At 42.1% G+C, this 24,758-nt stretch overlaps 1 protein-coding gene across 3 annotated transcripts in view; it reads left to right on the top strand.

Moving 5' to 3' along the window:
- TENM1 (teneurin transmembrane protein 1) overlaps positions 1–24,758 on the top strand; it is a 555,347-nt gene that overhangs the window by 471,399 nt on the left and 59,190 nt on the right. For all 3 annotated transcript variants that reach the window (XM_047082126.1, XM_047082125.1, XM_047082124.1), the window contains one exon: positions 10,597–10,751. In XM_047082126.1, the coding sequence (XP_046938082.1) occupies positions 10,597–10,751 (155 nt within the window). The remainder of the gene's footprint in view (positions 1–10,596; positions 10,752–24,758) is intronic.

The raw sequence follows: 24,758 nt of genomic DNA, 5'->3' as shown, positions 1-24,758 counted from the left end.
CTTAGAAAAAGTCACTTTCAGAGAGAATTATAGCAATGACTGAGCAATTGGGACACCACTTAGCACCACTTCATCCTTTTCGAAGTGCTTTCGTTTCACTGGCTCTTGTGAGCTTCGTGCCGTTTTACCCTGTATAGTAGGTAGGATATGGGTTAGGCCATCAGGACACTGAGTAGTCAAGTGCCTCACTCAACGGCCGACAGCTAAACTGTAACAGAGGCGAACCTGAAACCCAGATCCCCTGATACGACCCCGGAGCCACTGTTCCCTCTCCTTTTCCTTACGTGGTCCATAGTGAAGGCAAAATCTTGAGGTATTTCTGTTTCCTTAGTACTCCTGAGATGGTAAGATTGGAAGACATCACAAGATCATAACACAAAGCTGTTGACAGAGCAAAGTGGATCTGAGGGAGTCTGAGCTATTCATTGTAGCTAGCTACATGGATCAAATTTATGTGCAGTTAATTTGATCCACTTGATCCATGGTTCTTATTCTATTTGTTCTTAGTTGGTAACCCACTTCCCCCCATATTGTAATCATCACTAATGGATAGGGGACTGTACTCGCCTTAAAGATCTTTGGAGAGAAAAATTACCATTACCTCCTTTCTAAATTCACTGTTAGAGAAATTCATGTGCAGCTCTTGACCTCATGGCACGCTTTATTTGATTTTATTTGCATTTCAATGTACAGACGGTTCCCAAGTTACTACTTTTTTTGACTTCACGATGGCACAGAAGCAATACGCATTCAGTAGAAAACGGACTTTGAATTTTGAATTTTGATATTTTTCCAGGCTATCAATATGCCACCCAGTATCATGAGAGTATTGTACTGCACCTCCCAGCCCCATGATCACAAACCAGACACAACCACTCTAGTTTTCTCTTTCCATACAGTATTTGATAAATTATATGAGATATTCAACACTTCGTGTTAGATGATTTTGCCCAACTATAGGCTAACATAAGTATTCTGAGCACATTTAAGATAGGCTCTACGTTAAGCTATGATGTTCAGTAGGTAAGGTGTATTAAATGATTTTTGACTTAATGATATTTTCAACTTACAATGAGTACATCAGGACATAACCCCATCACAAGTTGAGAAAAATCTGTAAGGGTGTGACAATTAGGTCTATAATTCAGCAAGTTTTATTGAACATCTGTGCCCAGGTCTACCGGATTTGTCAAGATATAAAAGTAAAGCATAATAAAATCCACTTTTGCCCTCAAGGAGTTATTGCCTGGACAAAGCATGATTAGAGAATTCACATTAAAACAAAACAAAACAAAACAAAACAGGGGTGCCTGGGTGGCTCAGTTTGTTGAACGTCCAACTCTTGATTTCAGCTCAGGTTGTGATCCCAGGGTGGTGGGCTCAAGCCCGGGTTGGGCTCTGTCTGAGTGTGGAGCCTGTTAAAGATTCTCTCTCTCTCTCTCTCTCTCTCTCTCTCTAAAATAAAAAATAAAATAAAATAAAAAACAGGTTTCTGTAGGTTAGAAAACAGAAAGACCTGAATGAACTAGAGTTTGCAGGGAAGGCTTTCTGGAAGACAAACATCTTGTAGAAGCCTGGAAACATGAATAGGATTCGAGTTGGTAAATATAATAGGCCAAGCTAACAACTATATGAAAACTCTCTCTCTCTCTCTCTCTCTCTGGCTCAACAAAATAGTAGTTTTTCTTGTTCACATCAGAGTCCAAATGGGTTCCCCTGGGGAGGTGGGAAAAATCTCTGCTTCAGGTGGTGACTCAGGGAACCAGGCTCCTTCTATCTAGTAACTACTCAACGCCTCTGTATCTGACTAACCTACAGGGGATGAGGGTGATCCATGGAGGAGCTCAACACAGGTTTTGTTAGGGGCCAAGCCTAGAAGTAGCATACATCACTTCTGCCCACACCTAAGTACAGAGAAAGCTGGGAAATGTAACCTAGCTCTATTCTCAGAAGTAAAAATAGATAGGATGACCTGAATACATAGCATTGTGTCTGCCATACTGAAGGGGGAGGGCTCTCTGAAGGAAGGATGAGGAAGAGAATGGTGGCAGAGCAAAAGCAAAGTTGAGTTCAGCTTGGATACCTACTTTTCAGGTTTGATTTGACTAAACTTGTTGAAAACAGAGAGACCAAAATGAACTAGATTTGTCACAGATTTTGAGCTTTGATCTTGGTGAGAACAAAAGAGGCTGCATTCGTAGCCAGTGTTGTATCATCCGCCATCCAGGTTATTTCATTTTCCCGTGATGAGAACTACAATTACATTTGATTATCTTTGGTTTTACAGTGCTTCTCCAAAGCATAATTTTTTTTAAATTTTTTTTTCAACGTTTATTTATTTTTGGGACAGAGAGAGAAAGAGCATGAATGGGGGAGGGGCAGAGAGAGAGGGAGACACAGAATCGGAAACTGGCTCCAGGCTCTGAGCCATCAGCCCAGAGCCTGACGCGGGGCTCGAACTCCCGGACCGCGAGATCGTGACCTGGCTGAAGTCGGACGCTTAACCGACTGCGCCACCCAGGCGCCCCTCCAAAGCATAATTTTTTAATAGGCTTTATTTTTTGAGTAGTTTTGTTCACAGAAAAATTGTGCAGAATCTTCATATGTTGAAACTACCCTGTATGTTACTCTAATGGTAGATACATGTCGGTATACATTTGTCCAGACTAATACAATGTCCAACGCCAAGAGTGAGGTCCAATGTAAACTGTTGACTTTGGGTGATAATGTCGTGTCAGTGTAGGTTCATCAGTTGTAACAAATGTACCTCCCTGGTGGGGGATATTGATAGTGGGGGAGGCTGTGCTTCTCTGGGGGCTGGGAATATATGAGAAATCTCTGTAGCAAGACACAACTTTAAACAGCAGTGCTACACTGGTTATTAGATTTACTCCAAGTTCACGGATCTTCTCTGTTCACAGCAGCCTCTTCACTGACAATATATTCCTCCTGATTGTCCTGTAGCAAGCATCATAAATTGGCAACTTGAGGATGAATCCAGTTCAAAAATATAATTCATTTGGCCACACTCAATTTATTAAAAAAAAAAAAAAGATGGAATGCATTTAGGTGGCATGTGCTCTCTCTTGTTAACCTCAGCTTTCCCTAGAACCTCACCTGGCACTAACCTACAGATTGATGTCACCTGCCCAGCCCTTAACAACATAGGAGTTTGTGACCCCTGTATCTGGGGCCTCTTTTTTTAAAAAAATTTTTAATGTTTATTTTTGAGAGGCGGGGAGGGGCAGAGAGAGAGGGAGACAGAATCCAAAGCAGGCTCCAGGCTCTAAGCAGTCAGCACAGAGCCCGACACAGGGCTCGAACTCAGGAACAACGAGATCATGACCTGAGCCGAAGTCAGATGCTTAACCGACTGAGCCACCCAGGTGCCCCGGGGCCTCCTTTTTATGTGATAGGTCATAAGGCAATAGTCCAGTTACCGAAATCCCCATCATATAGAAACTCTGAGTATTTTCTCAAAACTCACCACCTTTTTTTGTTTAAATTTTTTTTCATGTTTATTTTTGAGAGAGAGAGACACAGAGTGCAAGCAGGGGAGGGGCAGAGATAGAGAGGGAGACACAAAATCCAAAGCAGGCTCCAGGCTCCGAGCTGTCAGCACAGAGCCTGGCGCGGGGCTCGAACTCACAAACTGTGAGATCATGACCTGAGCCGAAGTTGGCCACTTAACCAACTGAGCCACCCAGGCGCCCCAAAACTCATCACCTTTGTGGGGATGAAGCCACAGAATATCTTTGAAGGATAATCCTGAAGAAATCCAAGAGATCTACAGGAATACAAGAATTCTTAATCTTTTGAGAGGGCTCATTAGTCACTTTGACAATGTAACTAAAGCAATGGACCATCTCCCCATGACAAAATCTCCCCATACACAAAGCACTTTGCAGATTATTTCATGAAGTTCCTGAAACCAGTTTGTACACCACTCCTGTGGTAAAGTGATTGGTAGCCGCATTTAGGCTACATGGGATGGAGATTAAGAGACTGGACACTGAGGGGCGACTGACTGAGTGGCTCAGTCGGTTAAGCGTCCAACTTCGGCTCAGGTCACGATCTTGCGTTTCGGGGATTTGAGCCCCGTGTCGGGCTCTGTGCTGACAGCTGGGAGCCTGGAGCCTGCTTCGGATTCTGCGTCTCCCTTTCTTTGCCCCTACCCCACTCACACTCTCTCTGTCTCAAAAATAAACACTAAAAAGAGAGGGATTGTGGACATTGAACTCAGATGAGCTAAGTCTAGCATTTTCTAGGTAGGTAACCTGGAATTAGTCATTCAACCTCTGAACTTCTATTTCCTCATCTGAAAAATGATAGTAATACCTACTCCACAAAGCTGCTATGAGCATTAAATGAGAAAATGTCTGTAGAGAATCCAGCTCCATGCCTGAAATAGCCTCATAGTCGCAGCAAATGAAAATGGTTATTATAGTTAGTGATACTAGTCAGCCTTCATGGGTTTTCAATGGTGCTTCCCTGGATGTCACGCTGGGCTCATCAGGAATTCAACATGGTCATTCAGGTTTGGCTTACCTGTCACTCTGAGAGATCACTTGTGACCTTCATTTCCCCAGCCCGTTCCCCAGGGTTGTTCCCGTGGCATCCTGGACTTGCTCGAAACTAATGCTTATCCCAAGGCATTGTGATTGCCTGGTTGTTTGTTCATCTCCCCAACCAGTGCTGGGCTCTGTTTTATACTACTCTGCTGTGCTCCTAGTGCCTAGCACTGTACCTGACATGTAATAGACACAAAATAAATCTAATGAATCAATAAATCAGGAGAAAGAGCTTCTCTAGTAAACTTATAGAAAAATACTGGCTGATGGAGGTAGGAGAGCTTTTCATTCACTCTGCCTTGGTCAACGCTCTGAGAGAATCAGAAGGAGCCAACGAGAAGACACATGCTCAAAACTGGCCTTTCTTTCAGCCGGAATTCCTTGGTTAACTGGCCTCAACATCTATTGTTCCTTATGATATCTCTGAAGCCCTTTAAAGTACCTTCTGAGTCATGAAAGAAAGGACATTCCAGTCAGTAGAATATTCATTTGAATGCTTATCATTTTTAATTTGTACTTAAATTCTTTGGAAATTGACCTTTACTGTATAGAATATACTGTAACTTTTTTATTCAACAATATCGGATTAAGTCACACCATTCACTAGTCATGGAATATTACAGTGGGTTTATTAGAGTCTCTTACTGAAGAAATCCTGTTCTCGTTGTTAACCACACAGTGAAGTCATCTCAGCTGGTCATTAAGCTCAGCCTCCTTCAACCCTAGTGACACACAGATATTTGTAGAGTTCTAGAAGCTCCATTTAAGGGCTACCTAGCAAGAGAACTTAACAGGCTTACTGTGCAGAAGTAACTTGACCCTTTCTGATTCTAGCGGGTAATTAAGTGGACAATAGACAGATCAGTTGGAGAATGGACTTTTCTGCCTGGTGGAGGATTTTCATATAGACCAACACATGATACCAATTTTCAGAGAATTGAATTGCACATAAACAAGCAAAATATTTTAATCTCTCTTTGATTTAAAGGGCACTTTGTGAACAACAGCTAGTGTCAGACAATTCAGCACTCTCAGTAATGGAGATTGAGCTGACACCATACTACATTTAGGACATTTCCTGGAAGTTTATTTTAACCGTTTATCTCTGTATCATAAAATTAAAGAGCACATTGTGTCAAGGGGGAAAAAACTAGTATTTCCGTTTTCTGGTTGCTAGGGCTGCAGATGGAGAGAATTTTATGACTGCTTTCCATAGCTTATATTCGAAAGAAGATTCATTTTTAAGATAGAAATAATAAAAATGTAGGTGGCCTCAACAGCTGTAATTTTTATAAATTAAATACAAACATGCCTTCTGCCAACGTTTGAAATTGGCATTCTGCACGGCCAAATACTCTGATCTTTGCTGTTACCTAATTTGGGATTTTAGCTACTATTTCCAGGCTATTAACCTCCACATGTGGGCTCCCCGTGACCTCACATCAGGAAATCCCTGCTGTGTCAGTATTGATCAGCAGTGCCTCTTCCCCAACAGGTGATACATTTATTAGTAACTATCCAGGCTGCCCCAGCTTTAGGCAATTGTCTTCTTAAGAATTATAGCATTTATTCATTGGAGGATAATAAGACAAGGGAAGAAGTCAAATAATTTCGCCTGTAATTTGCAGCTGTTTCATACAGAGCTATGCTTCACCGAGAAAAGAGCCTGCAGTTCAGATATTATATAATGTCCCCTACTTTGCATAAGACATTGTGAATAATTTTTTTACAAGATGCACTTTATTTATGAGCAGGTCCCTCCATAGAAAGAGCTTGTTAGGGCTTAATGCTGATGAATGGAGACAGCACCATTCACACTTCCAGGTTATGGTCTGTCAGTGCTTTCATTATATGCACTAATTTACAAGGATTTATTTATTTTCTCACAAATGTAAAAATGTGCTCCAAGCTAAACACGCTGTCTGGGTGTCTGAGCCCGATGTTTTCCTTGCTGGAGGTAGGGTGGGGTGGGAACTCAAGCTATCTGTGGTACTCTTCCCGCCTCCACTCCCAGCCACTGCCTCACCTTGTGGTAATCTCCAAGATCTATCTTTTTTTGCTTGCTGTAGAAATGAATAGTGGTTAAAATTTTAAACCCTGGAAGTGGTTCTCTCAATGCAGTTTAATTCCTTTCTTAGCCAAACAAAGACTGTGCCTTCCATTGTGTTTTCAGTGGTAAGGAAAATGCTGGCAGTAAGCACATCAATGGATGTGGCCGTTGGAACGAACTCTGCCCACAACATTAGGTACCACATTTTGGAAATCTGGGTACAACAATATCAAAATATGAAAGTCAATTGAATCTGCAGATCTTGCTAGCCCCAGATGGCTTTATGTGCTCCGAAATCATTCACATCTCCATCTCTGAAAAAATAAAGCTTAAAATATACTGGGCATGTGCCACCTTCTCCCACTCAGCCTAACAAATGGTAATAGATCATGCTGACTGCATCATTGACACCCCAGGGCTGTAACAATACTCATTATGGAGGGGAGACCACCCCCTTCGAAGTAATGGCAAAAATAATTCCTTTTCCTGCCTGGGATTTCCAGTTTGGTTTTTAACCACAGTGAAAATTAAATGCCCCTTAAACCTCACCAGTGAAGAGTTTCTAAAACTAGTTGTTTGGGGAATCTCTGCATGTGTGTGTCTGTGTGTGTGTGTGTGTGTGTGTGTGTGTGTGTTGGTTGGGGAAGGAAAGTGAGAAGAAATGAAAATATGTACATATAAAATGCACCCTGATGCACTCGTAAAGCATCTATCACACAGCTCCTCGAAGACCTTCCTACTACTTCTTTTTCAACTCCACACATAAATATAACCCAATCAAATTTAATTAAAGAGTCTCCAGGATAATGGAGTCTTTTGGAATTTGGACCATGATGAAAGAAACGGCTGCACAAATGTATGGAAAAATATCCGACAAACGGTCAGCCAAATAAGCCCCGAAGGCCACTAGTGAGTATTTAATAAGCCTCATCTGTGGAACTCAGCTGACATGAACAGAGAGAAAGCGGTTCACAGTGTTTAGAAGTTAACAAAAGCTAAAAGTGGAAAACCATGTAAAGTCCAGGATTATCCTCCCTGGATCAGCACAAACTTCACCCTCTGATGAGGATGAGGAATGTAGTGGTCACAGGAACAGAACTGTCCTCCCTGGTGTCCACATCAAGATAAAGAGCTCCCCAAATACACTACTTCCTGTAGGAATTCATTTCTTTCTCTATACCTTTTGTGAATCTGTTCCAACTTTCAAAGGGTTAGAATCTCTAAATTTACTGCCTTCTCGTTGGAGCAACACTTCCACGGTATTCCTCTTAGTTTCTGTGCACCTGGATTCTTTGTCCCTTGGCCTTCACAGAACTTGGCAGAGTGACATTCAGTATGTGTTTGGTAAATAATTCATGATTTCAGACACTTCAAGCTGAACTGCTCTCAGCCTTTCTCTCTCCAGACTTGAGTCATGATCTTTCAGCCCATCTTCTTATGACAACCAAATTTTAAATTTCACACTCACTGATAATTTAATACAGAGGTCATAGAAGGTAATCCTAGGCCTGCCTGCCACAGAGCAGACCAAACAGTAAGCATTGGAGGCTTTGAGTTTGCCAAAACAAAAACAAAAATAAAAAGCAGAGGTATGCCTTGGTTCATCATTAGTCCACATGTTCTGGAGATGGAAGAACTGTTCATGTGGTGTCATCCTTTGACCTGCTCAATCTTAAAAGTCTCTTTTAGAAACCTGCTGAAAGGTCCTTATGCATCTAAAATTGAAAAGGGGACTTACTGACACGAAATTCCCCTTGTTTGGACATGCTGGTTTCCTTGGAGAACTCTCCAAAAACATACATGACTTTAGAGGCATTCGGGGAAAGTGAAAATGAATCTGTAACTTTTATAGATGCTAAGGATTAATACTTCATGAGGAACATCAGGATTAATCAAAGTACACCATGAAGCCAAGTCTAACATTAACCTCCTGCCAACAAATTAGTTCATCTGAAAGCAGTTCATTAAGTTGGGTTTATAAACTGTCTTTAGGTGAGTTCACTGTTGGCCCGGGAAATGATCGGGTGTGTGAATGTGTGTGTGTGTGCGTGAACACACACTAAAAGGACATGCTTGTTGTCACAGATGTTCCCAACTTTAATATGCATTCTGTGTCTCACAAGGTCTGGATAAAGGAGAGATCAGAAAAGACTAAATTGTAGACTAGTGTTAAAGTAATGCCATGTGGTTATTTTCAAGAGCACTGTCAAAAGCACCAAGGGAAGCAGGAACACCATATGTTCTTTATATATGTCTGACACTTTTTAAATGTATTATTTCATATGATATTTATAACAACCTAGGCGAAGAGTAACCAACTCATCCCAGTTTGGCCAGGACTGTCCCAGTTTTAAAACTGAACCCTGCCTCAATCCCAAACTAAGACAGTTGCTCACCTTTGCTTAGGTAAGGCAGTAATCAACGTTCTGAGACCAATTTCCAGTGTTGGGGGGGGTCCCCCCACACCACCAGCAGAGCAGTTCTCGGATACCAGCTGAGTATCCTACAGTTTCACTCAATTCTGACACTATCCACCCAGAGAAAGTCCACTCCCACAGGTGAGGGGCTCAGGCCCACAAAACTGCCCCCACAACGCACACACCCTCTTCAGATGCCAATCGAAAGTCCAGGTTGTCACCAGCTATAGATTGGAGGTTCCAATGATCCCCTCCTTGGGTTCAATTAATGAGCCAGAGGGGCTCACAGAACTCAGAGAAACATTTCACTTACGGGATCACCGGTTTATTACAAAAGGGTATAACTCAGGAACAGCCAAGATGGAAGAGACGCATAGGGCAAGGTGTGTGCAAAAGGGTGTGGAGCCTCCGTGCCCTCTCCAGGCACACCGCTCTCCTCAAATCTCCATGTGTTCACCAACCTAGAAACTCTGCAAAGCCTGAACTTTGGGGTTTTTAATAGAGGCTTTATTACATAGGTGTGGTTGATTAATCATTGACTATTGGAGACTGACCTCAGTCCCCAGCCCCTCTCCCCTCCCCAGAGGTCTGGGGGTGGGACTCAAAGTACCAACCCTCTATTCATGAATGGTTCTCCTGGCAACCAACCCATCTTCAGATGCAGTCCAAACGTCCCCTCGTTAGCGTAATAAAAGACACCTTTGTCTCTCTCGCCACTTTAGAAATTTGCAAAGTTTTAGCAGCTCTGTGTTACAAACTGGGAAGAAGGCCAAATACGTATTTCCTATTATAAATCACAATATCACAAGCAGATTATCTTTTCCATACTTTACCAAAGAGGAGGTTAAAATTTGGAGAGACAAATGACAACCGAAGTCACGTAGGAGTTGTAAGTGATGTATCAGTATTAGAACCCAAGCCTCCTACCCACTATTATATATTTTCCAAAACACCAGGCTGTAATTAAAACTACCGTGAGAATTTTATTGGCTTTCATTTTTCTAGAAGTTTGACCATTCCCTTTGTGACACCATAATTTTGCTTTCCAAACTCTTAACAGATAATATAGAGAAAAAAACACAGTCCAGCTTATCAGAATTATTACAAACTCTCTGTGAGCTGAGTGTGAATTGATGAAAATAACTTTAATACCTTCCAAGTCACTTATTTCTAATGCAACCATGAAAATAAGCGGTGGCCTATGCATCTGCACGCTAAAAGAAGTGTAATATATGCTGCCTCCCCGGTCTCTTCCCATTTATCTTAAAGGGGATTTTTTTTTCTGTTTGTGGGGGTAAGCAAGTATTAGGGGGCAGAAATGTAATGGTTAGACCTGGCTTTATTTCCCCGTTACGTTTTATCATTTCTTCTCAATACACAAAGAAGTGAATGTGTGTCTGAACAAACCTCTCCCATTATTGTCCTGGCTGTGCTGAGCAAAATTGAATCCATATGTCTTTAAAATGCTCTTCCGTTTCTATGGCTTCTTTCAAAATACTGATCTTAGTGCAAATGTGGCCCACTAGACTACTAATGCTCATTTGCTTCTTCCCACCAGGCATCACAGTTGATAGGCATGGATTCATTTACTTTGTGGATGGGACCATGATTCGGAGAATTGATGACAATGCTGTGGTCACAACTGTAATCGGCTCAAACGGTCTGACTTCCACACAGCCACTGAGCTGTGACTCAGGAATGGACATCACTCAGGTAGGCACCGCTGGTTTCCAAGCGTTATCGCCATTTGGCATCATGGAAATGGATAACAATTTTCTCATACAGAAATTAGGTAGAAAGGAAGCCTGGTGTATCTGTTATAACATCAGATAGCAGAAGTTTCTCTTTCCGCAAGTTACTTTTTTCCACCTCAGATAAACTCACTTGGGAGTACTACCCGGTGGAATGTTGGCGTAAGAATAAGAATAAAGAAAAGAAAAGAATAAGAATAAAGGCTCTCAAATTTGAATCAATTGGAGGGTAAAGGTCAGTCTTTTATTGAGTATTTTCCAAGTTACATAATTTTATTATTTTTAAATAATGCAGTAACGCACATTTGGAAAAGCACTGACTACTGAGGTCTGTAGAAATCTTTCTTAATTTTCTTTAAGGTTTATTCATTTTTCAGAGACAGTGAGAGACAAAGCGTGAGGGAGGGGCAGAGAGAGAGAGGGAGACACAGAATCCGAAGCAGGCTCCAGGCTCCAGGCTCCGAGCTGTCAGCACAGAGCCTGATGCCGGGCTCGAACTCACGAACTGTGAGATCATGACCTGAGCCGAAGTCGGAGGCTCAACCGACTGAGCCACCCAGGTGCCCTATTATGGTCTCGCGGTTCGTGAGCCTGGAGTCTGCTTCGGATTCTGTGTCTCCCACTCTCTCCCTGCCCCTCCCCCACTCACACTGTCTCACTCTTTCAAAAATAAATACATTAAAAATTGTTTAAAAAGGAATCTTTTGTAATGCATATACAAGCATGACTTGTTATTCATGTGTATGTAAACAGCTGTATTTAAGGCATTTGAAAGTTTTAAGTAGAGGCAACATTCCCTCTGAGATCTATTTTACATTTATTTAGGAAAGCTCTTTGTCAGAACAAAAGGGAAAATTCAGTGTAACTTTCATCTGAGTCAAAAATTCTGATTTTACCACAGTTGTACAAAATCAGGATTGGACATATAGAGAGATGATAGAGCATACAGCACAGTTCCGGCATCCTCTGGGTGTCTTCCTCAGTCTGCAGTGTGAGAGAAATAGACTAGACAGTCCTCAAAGGGACTTTTGAGCTCTAACAGTCCATGAACCCGAGACTCCGATGAAGTAGATTATTAATCTTTTCAAATGAATTAGAGTAGATGTTGAGAGTTTTAGGATTGGTTAGTGAGTGTATTGGAGAGGGTGATTTTGACTGCAAATAATGAAACACGTATCTAAAAATAGTTCAGGGGCACCTGGGTGGCTCTGTCGGTTAAGCATCCCACTCTTGATCTCGCTTCAGGTCATGATCTCACGGTTGGTGGGTTCGAGCCCCGCATTGGGCTCTACCCTGATAGTGCTGAGCCTGCTTGGGATTCTCTCTCTCCCTGTCTCTCTGCTCCTCCCCCATGGGCGTGCACGCTATTATTCTCTCTCTCTCTCTCTCTCTCTCTCTCTCTCTCTCAAAAAATAAAAATAAAAATAGTTTGGGGCACCTGGATGGCTCAGTCGATTGAGCGTCCGACTTCCCCACTCATTCTCTCATTCTCTCTCTCTCTCTCTCTCTCTCTCAAAAACAAAAATAAAATAAACATTTTTTTAAAAAATCTAAAAAAAAATAGTTTAAACTGTAAGGTCTCATGAATTCACAGAGTGAGATGATCAGAGGTAAGAAAGATGCCAATAGATTTCCTTCTTGAGTCACACTGGCAAGAATGGAATCATGTGCCCTTGCCTTCACCGGACACTGGCAAAGGGGAAATGGGATCTCCAAAATGGATTCAAACCCTCTGGAATTGGGTTCCCTTCCCTAAGCATATTGCTACCTAATTCTTAAATGAAAATCAGGCTTCTCTTGGCAAGGAATGAAGGATCGCTGCTGGGGAGGCAGCCAGCGATATCTGCCAGGGTTAGGGCATTCATGTCGCTTTGTGCTTTGTACCCCTGGAACCTAGCACCACAAGGCAAGTAAAGCATCATCTGGAAACCTTGCTTTAGTCGTTAGCTCTGTTATCCCTTCCCGTGTCCATCCTCCAAACATACACATCTCTATAAAACACTAAAAATGTGCCTATTTGGGGGATTTCTTCTTCTCTATGTGCCCCTCCCTCGCCTCAGAAATGCAGAAAGTAATCAGATATAGTCCACTACAAAAATAAAATGGGCCTGAAAAGGCCCTGGAAAGGCCTGGAAAACTGACCCCATGAATGAACCATTCTTAAGAGAGATTTGAGTGGATCAGGCTGTCGAGTCGTCGAGCAACCTAACTTTCCATGATGCAAAATCCTGTGGAAGGCAAGGAAAAGGAGCATTATTTATGGCAGAAAGGAAGGGTGTGAATGTGTTTCCATGGAGGAGGGGGACGAAAGAGAAGATGCACGTATATGATTCACTTGTGGGATATTTTTAACTTAAAATAGGACACTTAGTATTGCAATCAGTCAAGTCTAAACAACTTATCTGTTTCTGTGTGGAAAAGTTATGCTCAAAAGAGAATTCTTTGTCTAAATAGAGCAAACATATGCTCCTCATCACCATGAGAAGGGTTCTTTTTCACATGCCATTTGCTAGCCATAATTGCCACAATAAAAAGCTACCTCGTCCCTTTCAGGCGGGGATGTAGAGAGCAGCCCAGTGAGAAGGAGCCCTGGTAACCAGGACGCAGAATCACATTTCCCCTATGGTATTTCATTCCAAGCCTCAGTTTCCCTCATGCCCTCCCTTCCTTTTTCCTTATACAGCTTCAGCTTTAGAAAAACAGTCATTTGGGGGAGTAGATGGGGAGTCGAGTGAGGTGGGGTGGGAGGCGGGTATTAGAAATTAGCAAGGCTGCGGGGCGCCTGGCTGGCTCAGTCATTTAAGCTTCCGATTTTGGCTCAGGTCATGATCTCGCGGTTCGTGAGTTCGAGCCCCTCGTGGGTCTCTGTGCTGACAGCTCAGAGCCTGGAGCCTGCTTCAGATTCTGTGTCTCCCTCTCTCTCTGCCCCTCCCCGACTTGCTCTCTCTCTCTCTCTCTTTCTCTCTCTCAAAAATAAACACGAAAAAAAATTTTTAAAGATCTCTCTAGCTATTGCATAGAGAACTAAGTGGAGGGAAACAGTGTTACAGGCAAGGAGACCACTTAAGAGGCTGTTGAAGTAAGATAGGTGTGATGGAGACAAAAGATATATATAAATGACTAGCACCTTGTCAAAAGACTTCTGTACAAATTAAATTGCTTTCCAATGTTTTTGGGATGCATAGATGACGTTTCTTTGGGTTACAACTCTGATGACACTGAACGTGAAGATGCTCAGCTTTATGCAGGTTACACAGGCAAGCAATGACAATGGCCACGCCTAAAGTATCAGCGGTATGGGTTAAGAACCTGGAGAGGTCAGTGAAGCATTGGTGCCAAAAGCAAAGAACTCGTTGACTGGACTTAATTGCAGGATTAAGGAAGTACAGGTATGATGGCACTATTCTCTGAGATAAGGAATCCAGGAAGAGGAGAAGCAGGGTTGGGGGTGAGGGTTGAATGATGGGCTCAGTTCAAGACATGGTGGCTTTGAGGTGCCAAGTCTTGCAGTTGTCTTGCAGGCAACTGGAAATAGGTCTAAAGCTCAAGGCCTGAAAAGGAGGTTAGACTTGGGATTATCAGTCCACACATGGGAACAACAAATGGGGCAATGGATGGGGTCTTCCGGGTGGGGGGGGGTGCCCATGGCATCAAAAGAAGAGAAGGCTTAAGACCAAACTCCAAGGATATTAATACTCAAGAGAAGGCTGAGGAATGGATAGGAGGCCACAAAGGAGACTGAGAGGGAAACACCTGACAAGTAGGAGGAAAACCAGGAACGTGTGCCGTGAAAAAGCCAAGGGAAACAAGCTTTTCAAAAGGAAGGGAATGGTTAATGCCAGCTGCTGCTTTAGAGGTCACATAAAATAAGCTGTTTTTTTTTTTTAAGAAGCCATTTGGCTTGACAGCATTCGTGACTCTGATAGGAATGCCTTTGGTGGAGTGCTAATTAATTGGAATAGGATTGCAGTGGTAGAGTGGGAGGTGAGGAAATGGAGAAAGTGAAAATAGATCACTTTTTTGAGATGCCTGGCTGGGAAGGGGAGGCTTTGGCATTAAAGCAAGTCAGCTCCCAGGTGTGTGCAAATCAGCACCCAGGTGGGGCACAGGTGCATGACAGGTGGCGAACACTGAAATCAGCTGGGTGGCTGGATAAAGTGTCTCCCGGGAGGAAGCCAGTGTGTGGCACAGCTGCCCAGACGCTCAGCCTCTATGGCCAGAGCTCCCGCTGTCTGTTTAGACAACTGTGGCAGATGGGGGACCTGTGTTTTCCGTGACTGTACTGGAGAACATGGGCCGTCTTCCGCTGGAAGGAAGAAAGCTGAGTAGGGAGCGTCATAACACCTCCCAAGAGCAAAGCCCCCGGTGTTGGTCGTAGTACTTACGGTGACCCAGCTGGGCTTACACAGTGCTCGGTTTCCTATTTCAGTAAATCAAAATACATTGATGGGTGAGGGTGGAGACACATGTCTAAATGAGAGCACAAAGAGTCTGCTGACAGAAACAGACAGGAGAGAAAATAGAGGCCTGTGCGGCACGAAGATTTGAATCAGACCTACGAAGAGCTTACCGATTCTAAGACTGTGTGGCAGCATCGTGCATTATCAAAAGACCTTACACAGTCCCTGCGTTTTGAAACTTTTAAAGGCAATGTTGGATAACAGTAATCTATGAATGCTTGAAATACAAGCCTCTCTGGACTCAGGAAGACGAACCCACTGTTTTCTCAGGGTCTCTTCCAACTCTGAAGGTTTCTCTTCAGAAATAGAACCCAGTTCCTAAAGTTCCTTGTTACTTTCCCTGCATTTCAAAACCAAAAGGTCCCCAACAAGGGAAGGTCCATCCATGGTAGCATAGTACCTTTGGAAGCTGGGAAGTGATGTGGAGAACATCCTTCTTTCTCTTCTTTGTTTTCGTCTTCTGCACTTTTCTGAGGCAAACCTGAACCCCAGGGGGAATTCGTCCTTGATAGTCTGCCTTAATATTCAGTACATCATGATGGCCTCCCTATAGTAATTCTAGTAATAACCGCTACCACTTATTGAGAGCGTACTATGTGCCCGAAACTATGCTGTCTTATTCACACTCTTGCATTTTATCTCCACAACCCAACCACCCTTGAGAGGTACCTATGATTATCTCCAGCTACAGCAGAGAAAACTGGTAGTCAGAAGGATTATGTATTGTGCCTTGACCATGGAGTTATTAAGTGACTCAGGCACAAGTTTTCTGGCCCCCAGTGTGCATTTTTCCAACTTCTACATTTTCAATGACAATTGGAGATGACCAGGTATCATGGTAGTTAAGTGGATGACAAATGCCGTTTGACGAATATGCTGTTTATTCACAGAATGTGTGTTTAGTGGCACTTAGGAAATAGTTTAATAAAACCTAATCATCTTAAGAGATGAAATTTGCTTTGACAATAAAATCAGCCATTTGTTCCAAATCAATATCTTTTTTTGATTTACTGAAATGTGAACCTGAATTCTCGGTATAAACTCTGAAGCATGACTGCCCTTTGTAAGCACTGCTATAAACAACCAGGCCCTTCACTTCAGGGGATGAGTTGATTATGGAGAGATTGGGCTCTTTATTTCCGTCGCTGCTTTTGAACCATCCTGCTCTGGTAACTCACTTCCACCTCGTGCCTGACTAGAATGGAACTAGGAGTTAGACCAGGTCTCTTGGTGTGATAGCAAATTTGAGAGCTGGCTTACTCCTTAGAGCCAGCCTCATGCTCTCCCCAGATCAACCTGATAGCAGATACACAAGAAACATGGACCTTTTCTGTGTATAGACAATGCAGTTGACCCATTGTCCATAAGACACACACTTTGAGGTGTTTGTCTAGAGGATCTGACGTATAACCACTCCTTTCTAAATGCTCGTTGGATCATCTGTATGCCTCTGAGTAGTTCCCAAAAGCACCCGTTCGTCAAATGGGCCTAACAGGTGGAGGGAGGTGTCATCTGTGGTTATGAAGGAAGGCCATAACTGGTTCTTTGGAGGAGCAAACTTTGGCCCCAGGCATTCAATCTGTTCAGCTAGTCTACTATGAATCCCAGTCCTTCTCCCAATCAGTTGATGCTGGACCTTGCTCCAGAATATTCTCACCATATAATAACCAGCCTCTCTTCAAATGCCTCTTATGAACAGAAAACTCACTACCTCCTCCAGGCAGCTCATTCCATCTTTGAATGCCTCTGCCTGATAGAAAGTTCTTCTGGGATACTTTTTAACTTTTTAATAGTCTTTTAACTTTCACCATCTAGTCTTATTGCGACTCTTGAGGCCCTGTGTTACCAATTTAATCTGTTTTCTATGAAATAAATGTATTAAGTGATCCATGAGCTATACTGGGTACTTCCTCTGTGGCATCTTATTTATCCTCATGACCGCCCTTCAAGGTGAGTACGGTGTATCGTTTCCCTATTTTTAACAAACGTGAAAAACAAGGTTCAAAGAAGTTGAGTAACTTGGTCAAGATCACACAACCAATAAGTGACAGAGTTGAAATTTGAACCCGTCGACTTGAGGGCAAAGTCCACATTCTTTTCACCAAACTGCTCTTCTAACTGCCTCCTCCACATGACAGCCTGCTTGGTGTATGTGAGCAAGTCTGTCAGGCCTTCTAAGTCCCATCCCTGATCCACTTAACTGCCCCACACTTGCCATGGTTTTGAGTTCCTTTGCCATTCTCCTCACTCTTCTCTGAACATGTTCCCATTTATTTAATATCTCTTCGAGAGTGAGGTTTCCAGGCGTGAACGAAACAATCCACATATGCTCTAGCTCAAAGGTAGAATGGAGACTATCACAACCCTCTTTCTATATTCTCTGTTTCGGTTCATCTTGCCTGGCGGTCTTCAAAAGGATTTTTGCCAAAGAACATTTATTTCAAATAAAGTAAGTCCCCATTTATAAAACCGATGCAAACAGCAGATCAAATAAGAAGTGATATACAAGAACCTTCCCTATTCAGGCTCAGTCCCACCCAGTGGTAGTTTACACGGTGACCCCAAGACCTTTTTGGAAAACGCCAAGGAAGTAAAAAGCACAGATTGAGAAACCACAGGTAAAATTAAATTGGATTTTTGGACATTTTTTGATCTATGATGTGATTGCAGGGTGCTAAAAATGCACATGTCTCTCATCCCAGTGTCCTCATCTTGTACTTGAACAGTTGGTTGCATCATAGTGCAGGATCTTACGTTAGTCTGTATTCGATTCTATCTCATCAGATTCCATCCATATCTTGGCATTCTTCTGCCATTATCCAATATCTTCACTGTCCTTCCCAGCCTTGTGTCACCTATGGATTTGATGAATGCCTTCCATGTCCTCATCCATGATAACACTGATGGATAGATAGGCCAAGATGAAGTTGTGGCACCATTAGAGTAGTCATCTGTTAGACTTTGAACCCATCTGTTTGAACTATCACCTATGGGTTGCGATTTGTAGTGGATCCGGAAACCAATATATTGACCTATGACCAGCTTTAAGAAAAAAAGAAATAGAACACAAAACCTTAGAATGTGTCATGTGTAGTAAGGATGAGTAAGTAATGTTTCATGAAACTTTTATTTCAACTGTATATCTCAGATAATGGGATAAAATATAGGTCTTACTGAGGGTCACAGTCAAAACAAGTTTGAAAGTCACTAGCCTCACCTATATTTTCTTCAACTTATCCACAAAGAAACCTTACCAGGCTGGTAACTCTGTTTAAAAGGAAGTAAGAGGGGCTCCTGGGTGGCTCAGTTGGTTAAGCATCCGACTTCAGCTCAGGTCATGATCTCACGGGTTGTGAGTTCAAGCCCCACGTCGGGCTCTGTGCTGACAGTTCAGAGCCTGGAGCCTGCTTCGGATTCTGTATGTGTGTGTCTCTCTCTCTGCCCCTCTCCTGCTCACACTCTGTCTCTCTCAAAGATAAACATTAAAAAACTGTTTTTAAGTAAGGAAGAAGAATCCCTCAACATAATTTATTTCCAGTCATAGTATCCATAAACACCATTTCCTCATCTAAGAAGTAAGAAAAAATGGTTTACTAACGCATTTGAGAATCTTTTCCAAATTGATATCAGGTTTCCACCATGAAATCTGTGAGGCACATCTTCTGAATCTTCTTGAGGTCAGAACTATGTTTACCCACCTCTTACCTTCCAGCGCATCCTCTACTGCCCACTGTTTCTCAACAATCACAAGAAAAAATTGTTCTAAAAACCCATTTGCAAGCTGTCTCTAAGAGGTCATTTTTCCTGGCCAGGAGACTTGAACTCAGTTTGAAGAAGTTAGGTGCTGTGTTACAGTCCCTTCACTCATCCTGGACTCTAGTAACTTTGAATCAGTGTTCCTTCCAGTCATTCTTCTTAACAGAGAAAACCAAAATTTCCCCTCTCTCATCCATCAGCATTACGCCACCTGCCCCAAGCAGCACACCTCTGCCTTGTTGCTTGTCTTCCACTTTTCACATAGCTGAAAAAGCCGTTTTCTAGTGTCCTTAAAATTTTTTGCAAGTTTCAGATAAAACTAACCACCACTGAATAGAAGGAGAAATACAAAGCCCCCTTTTCAAACTCTACATGTCAATTCAACTTGATACAAGTGGATTTAGCATCTTCTGTTGTTTTGAGATATATATATATATATATATATAATAACATCCAGGCATGAAAAGCTACCTCAATCAGGGGGAAAAAAGAAGATAAACCAAACACAGTAGTTTTAGAACAGAAAAAGGCACCTTCTTTTCCCTTCTTAAACTCTTGCCTGATGTTTCTCATTGTCTCCTCCTGTCTCCCTTGCCAACCCTTTCATGTCTACAGAATGTCCGCCCATCACCCCAAGCGATACAGATGATATTGAAACTCAAGTTCTTCAGGGGTTACCTGATTTTCTTTGTGCACTTCCATCACTCTCCCATGTGCACACTGAAAGAGAACAGAATTAGATCTTTCGAATGAAGGCCATTATAAGTAAAATTCCCTGCAGGGACAGACTTCTAAATTTTGTGAAGCTCTGTAGGGAATCAAGAAAATCTGAATTATAATAAGTTTGCTTGAATAAAGGGATCTCCCAGGGAAAAAAAAAAAAAGAAAGTTTATTTTTAAAGTTCTTGCCACCAGCGATGACAATCTCCACACCTCCACCCCCACCACCCCTTCCCAATGCTTCAGTGACTGTGGAACCTGTCTCACTGTCAACACGAAGAAAAGGTCTGTGACCACACTCCAGATAGTCCATAGAGGGGGATATGTGGTTGAAGGAGGGCGTGAAGGATGGAGGGAGTTGTTGGTTAACAGTAAGACAGAGAAGATGAAAGCAACTGATCTGAGATACCTGGAAACACCTCTGTCAGGGGCCAGCAATACCAGTGGACACAGCCAGGTGGGGATAAAAGAAAGGTGACAAAAGGGATAAGAGATTAGGAGTGCAGAATGGCTCAAACAGCAGATTCACAAGGCCCATGGAGTAGGAAAATGAAACCAAAAAAGTTATGTGGTAGCCCTTGTGCCATTTACTTTATCCTATTTGGTCATGGTTAGTTTAACCAACTAAAGTACCCACTGCAATGGTGACCACCAACTAACCGGTCAGGTGGCATTAAAACTCGTACCAGGATAGACAAAATCTGGTATAAACGTACAACGGAATATTACACGGCCTCAAACAAGGAAATCTGGTCCCGCACTACAACACATGAACCTCGAGGACATTATGCAAAGTGAAATGAGCCACAAAAAGAGAACTATGGCATGATTCCACTCATATGAAGTATCTAGTCAAAATCATAGAAACAGGAAGTAGAAAGGTGATTACCAAAGGATGGGGGGAAGAAGGAATTCACGTTTCATGGGTAGAGTTTCGGTGTCACAAGATGAAAAAGTCGTAAAGATCTGCTGCAGACAATAGGAATGCACTTAACACTAGTGAACTGTGCACTTCAAAATGGTTGAGATGATCAATGTAATCTTACATGGTTTTTTCACAACAGTAACAATAAAAAATTCATACAAACCAAACCTCCAGTGGATATTCCCATTTCCTTTCACTGTTCTCATGCCTGGACAACATCAGTTGTACAGCAGTCTACCTACTCAGCAGTTGGTTGCTGCAGCAGTCCCAACGTAAGCGTCCTAAATCAGCGATGTTCTGCTCTATTCATCTGAGCCACATGCACTCAGTCAATCCCCATCAGTCACAGCCAGTCCCTCCCGCTGATCTGAAACCTCATCCTATAAATGCAGAAATGAGAGTGAGGGCAGGTGCTAGTCTCTACCAGGCAAAGAGCGAGCTCAGTCTACATCAGCCATGGCACTGCTAATGTAGCCATCTTCTCAAAGACCTCAATCTATCAGGAACATTAAATGTGAAAGTGTTTAAAATAGAAAGCGATGGCTACTAAAAATGAGCAAGCTTCCTGCCAGATGCGTTTATAAGCTTGGAATATTTTCTTTTCTTCAGGATTACTGGGACATATTTTACTAAAGTTCCCTGGCCAATGACCTAATCACCTATTTCCCTTTGACCAATGTAGCAAGTCAAGTAAAAAGAACGTAAGAGAATCCTGACTGTGAGTCCAGATTCTGCCATTTATTAGCAGTGTGACCTCCGTCAACTGAAGGTCTCTGGGTCTGAGCTTCCTCACCACTAGAAAGTGGGATAAAAACACATATTGCCTCCTGAGGCTGTTGTGATAGCTAAACAAGAAAACAAATACGAAAGAACTTTGGTTTTCGAAAGACACTCGCAACTGTACATTTAGTGTTGATCAGAACGGAGGAGAGAGGTCCTATGGCATTACGTGTAACCTTGGCTTTTATGTGTTCATCTGCCACACCAGTTAGGTGGGTGGCATATGGAAAGACGGTGGCATAAATGTCGATATAAGTAGCAATCAAATTATGCTGTCACAAGAGCATAAGATGGCAGTTAATGTTGTTCAGACTCTGATTTGATAGCAGCACCAAGAATCATTTATAAAAGTTTTCTTTAAGAGTCCCTAGTGACTGTCCACATTACTCACCTGTGAACGAGTGATCCGTTAGCGTTTATGCCTGAAATTACATAATAATGCTAAATAAACACTACTTTTTGTTGCCATTTCTATATTCTAGAAAAAGAACATCTATTTTTGAATCATTTATTCTGTCCTCCTCTGAAATATGGCAGTGTAGAAAAAAATAAATCATTTTTGTCTACTTGTTGACCCAAAAGAGATTTCTCTATAATTTCAGATTCAGCACGACACTTGGAAAACAAACACTAGAATTTTAGAGCTGGTTAATTATTCCTCCTTATGAAGGCTAATTCAATAAATGACCCAATTGTTGATTAAGCGTCCTCGCTTTTTTTTAATGTGAAAGCACTTGGAAAAGTATGAGCCACTTTACAAATATAAGGGATGATGTAAGATGTTAATTGGCATCTTCAGGAACTATTTTCTGTCAATTCATCATGCGCTTGCTAAAACGGGAGGACACAAGAACAAAATAAGTCCACAAGGTGGTTATTCTGATTTTGTATTATCTGCGGTTGTCAGTCTCTAATTTAAATGCATTCCTGGATAATGTTATTTGTTGCTCATTCAGTACAAACCTACTCTCCTTGCTCAGTCAAGTGCAGGAGAACACTTTCTGGAATTGAAAAGGAGAGCCAGACTTTCCTCTAATCCTTTAACAGAGAGTGCAAGAGACAAAATCAGGCCTCTAGGGTAGACTCTCCTTCATCGTGAAACCAATAGAAAAAGTCAGTAAAGCATGGTGGTTGGGATCAGAGACTACCTAGGTTTGAATCCCAGATCCACTACTTGCTAGCTGTGTGCCCCTGGGGAAAATTCTTTATCTGTAAATGAGGATGATGATGTCATGTTCCGCTATGGGGAAGTTGTGAGGATTAAGTAAGATAATAGGTATAAATCACTTAGCAAAGTGCCTGGCTCATAAGTGCTCAATAAGCAAGTAGTAGTAGCAGTGGTATTTGACCTTCCATCCACAGAACAGAAAATCAAACCGATCATTTACAAAACCAAGATAAAAAGGACCAAGAAGAAGTTTGGGACTGCTATAGAAATTGTGTGATCTTCCCTTCTGTCCTTGGTATATGGGTATACCTTTTGCAAAAGAGGCATGCATATGCCCGTAGATGAGTTTGATGGGCTACAACCAATCACGTGCTCCAGAGACTGGTCTCAGCCTGCTGTAACCTTCACAGAGGGTTTCATCTGCCTAATGCTGATGTGAAGCTCTGTCTGGATCACTTACAGGATGTTCACTATAGTCAGTTGAATGGTGCTCCAAATCCTTCATTCTCTTTCTACTCTCAAGAAGTGTCATACTGACTGTGGAGCTAAGGCTGGAATGTCGTGTGAGTTCCATACATGTATGAGTTTGATATGTGTAGATTTTAGGTCATCTTCCATGACTTTGAGATCAAAAGGTAAAAAAACAGCTCATTCTGTGGGTAGCCTGCAGCCATCCTAGGTAGGTCAATTTCACGAAAATAAATAAATAAATACGGGAGTAGATAAGTAAGAAGACAGTTTATCTAGGTCAATGTGGAGAATATGACTCTCCCAAGACAAAACAAAAGGCTCCCAGCTAAGTGGGAAATCAAAAAGAAAGAAGTTATGAGGCTGACATATTCATAAGAAGAAAGCAGTATCCTAGGATTTTTGAAGCAAGTTTAATGTATGAGTGGCTTTGTGTATCCAGTGACCCTTCTGTTTTATTAAGATATTCAGGTGCCAAGCATGTCGATCAGTTTTCAAAAATTCAGGTATGTAATAGCCCAAGTTTAACAGAATAATACACTGGGAAAAGCATTGCAATGAGATGATCCACAGAGTTCCTTTAAATATCATTTCCCTTCTCCAAATTCATTTAAACTCTTTTTTTAACTGCATTTTTCAGGCCTGCACCTCTAAGGAAAAATCACAATCAGGGAATAACCTATTCTCAGAGATATTTGCATTGCTCCCTCCAAAGTGACAGCTCGGGTTGTTTATATAAGAAGTAGAGAACAGCAGGCCAACATCTTCAACTCCAGCACATCCAAATTCTGCTGAAATGTCTGCACACAAGCAAATGGCCAGAGTTGTCAGGGGCCTTAAAATAAAAGTCAAGTACCGTGCTCAATGCTATATCGAAAACATAATTTATCACATAAATAAAACTCCCTCAGCAGTGTCCTCTTTCCACACAAAGGACAATGGCACGTTAGCTCTTATTAAAACTATTAAGCACCAGAGGAAAAGCATCTTCAAAGTTCAGGGAGAGTCACAAGATGCAAAGCTTGCAAACTACTTCTGAACCACTCAGTCTTCCACACATTTTGCTCGGCAGGCGCCATGACCTGAAATAAACCTGAAACTCTCTCAGATATGGAAAAATATCTGGTTGGTAAGTTCAGTGGTTAACAGTTAGGGCTTATGTGGCCAACATCCTAGGCTAAGTCTTCATGTGAGCCAGTTGGCCTAACTATATTTCAGACCATACCTTTAAACAGAGCCCCGGTCTCCGTTAACTACAAGAAGGGAAAGTATATGAATCAGTGCCAACCCATCTTTACTAAATGGAAACACAATTCAGAGACAGTTCTTCTGGCTGTCAGCAGGAGTGTCCTCTTTCCATGCAGAAGTTAGTATATTTGGAAAAGTGAACACGGGGATATATAAAACATTTACCAAGAGGCCACATCTGTTGAGACGTGTTTATCTTGAGATACATGAAAAGAGGAGATGTTTGGTCCACCTCAGAATACACTTCCAACTCCAAATCAAGGAGAAGAGGGTTCTGCAGGAGCAGTCCCAGTGTTTCACAAGGAGACCAGCAAGAAGGAATAGAAAGGATATTTAGTAGTAAATGTATTTTTACTTATACGTAAATATTAATATTTATAAGTAAATTCCGAGCACATAGGAAATGTTGTCATGGCCAACCTTCGAAACCATTTAGTACAGCAC

Source organism: Lynx rufus, unplaced genomic scaffold (assembly GCF_022079265.1).
Source record: "Lynx rufus isolate CCGP_SWC_20201006 ecotype Redwood Valley unplaced genomic scaffold, mLynRuf1.p SCAF_19, whole genome shotgun sequence".
In the NCBI taxonomy this organism is placed as follows: domain Eukaryota; kingdom Metazoa; phylum Chordata; class Mammalia; order Carnivora; family Felidae; genus Lynx; species Lynx rufus.
The sequence above is the reverse complement of the archived record's forward strand: the minus strand, read 5'-3'. Positions and strand labels throughout refer to the sequence as shown.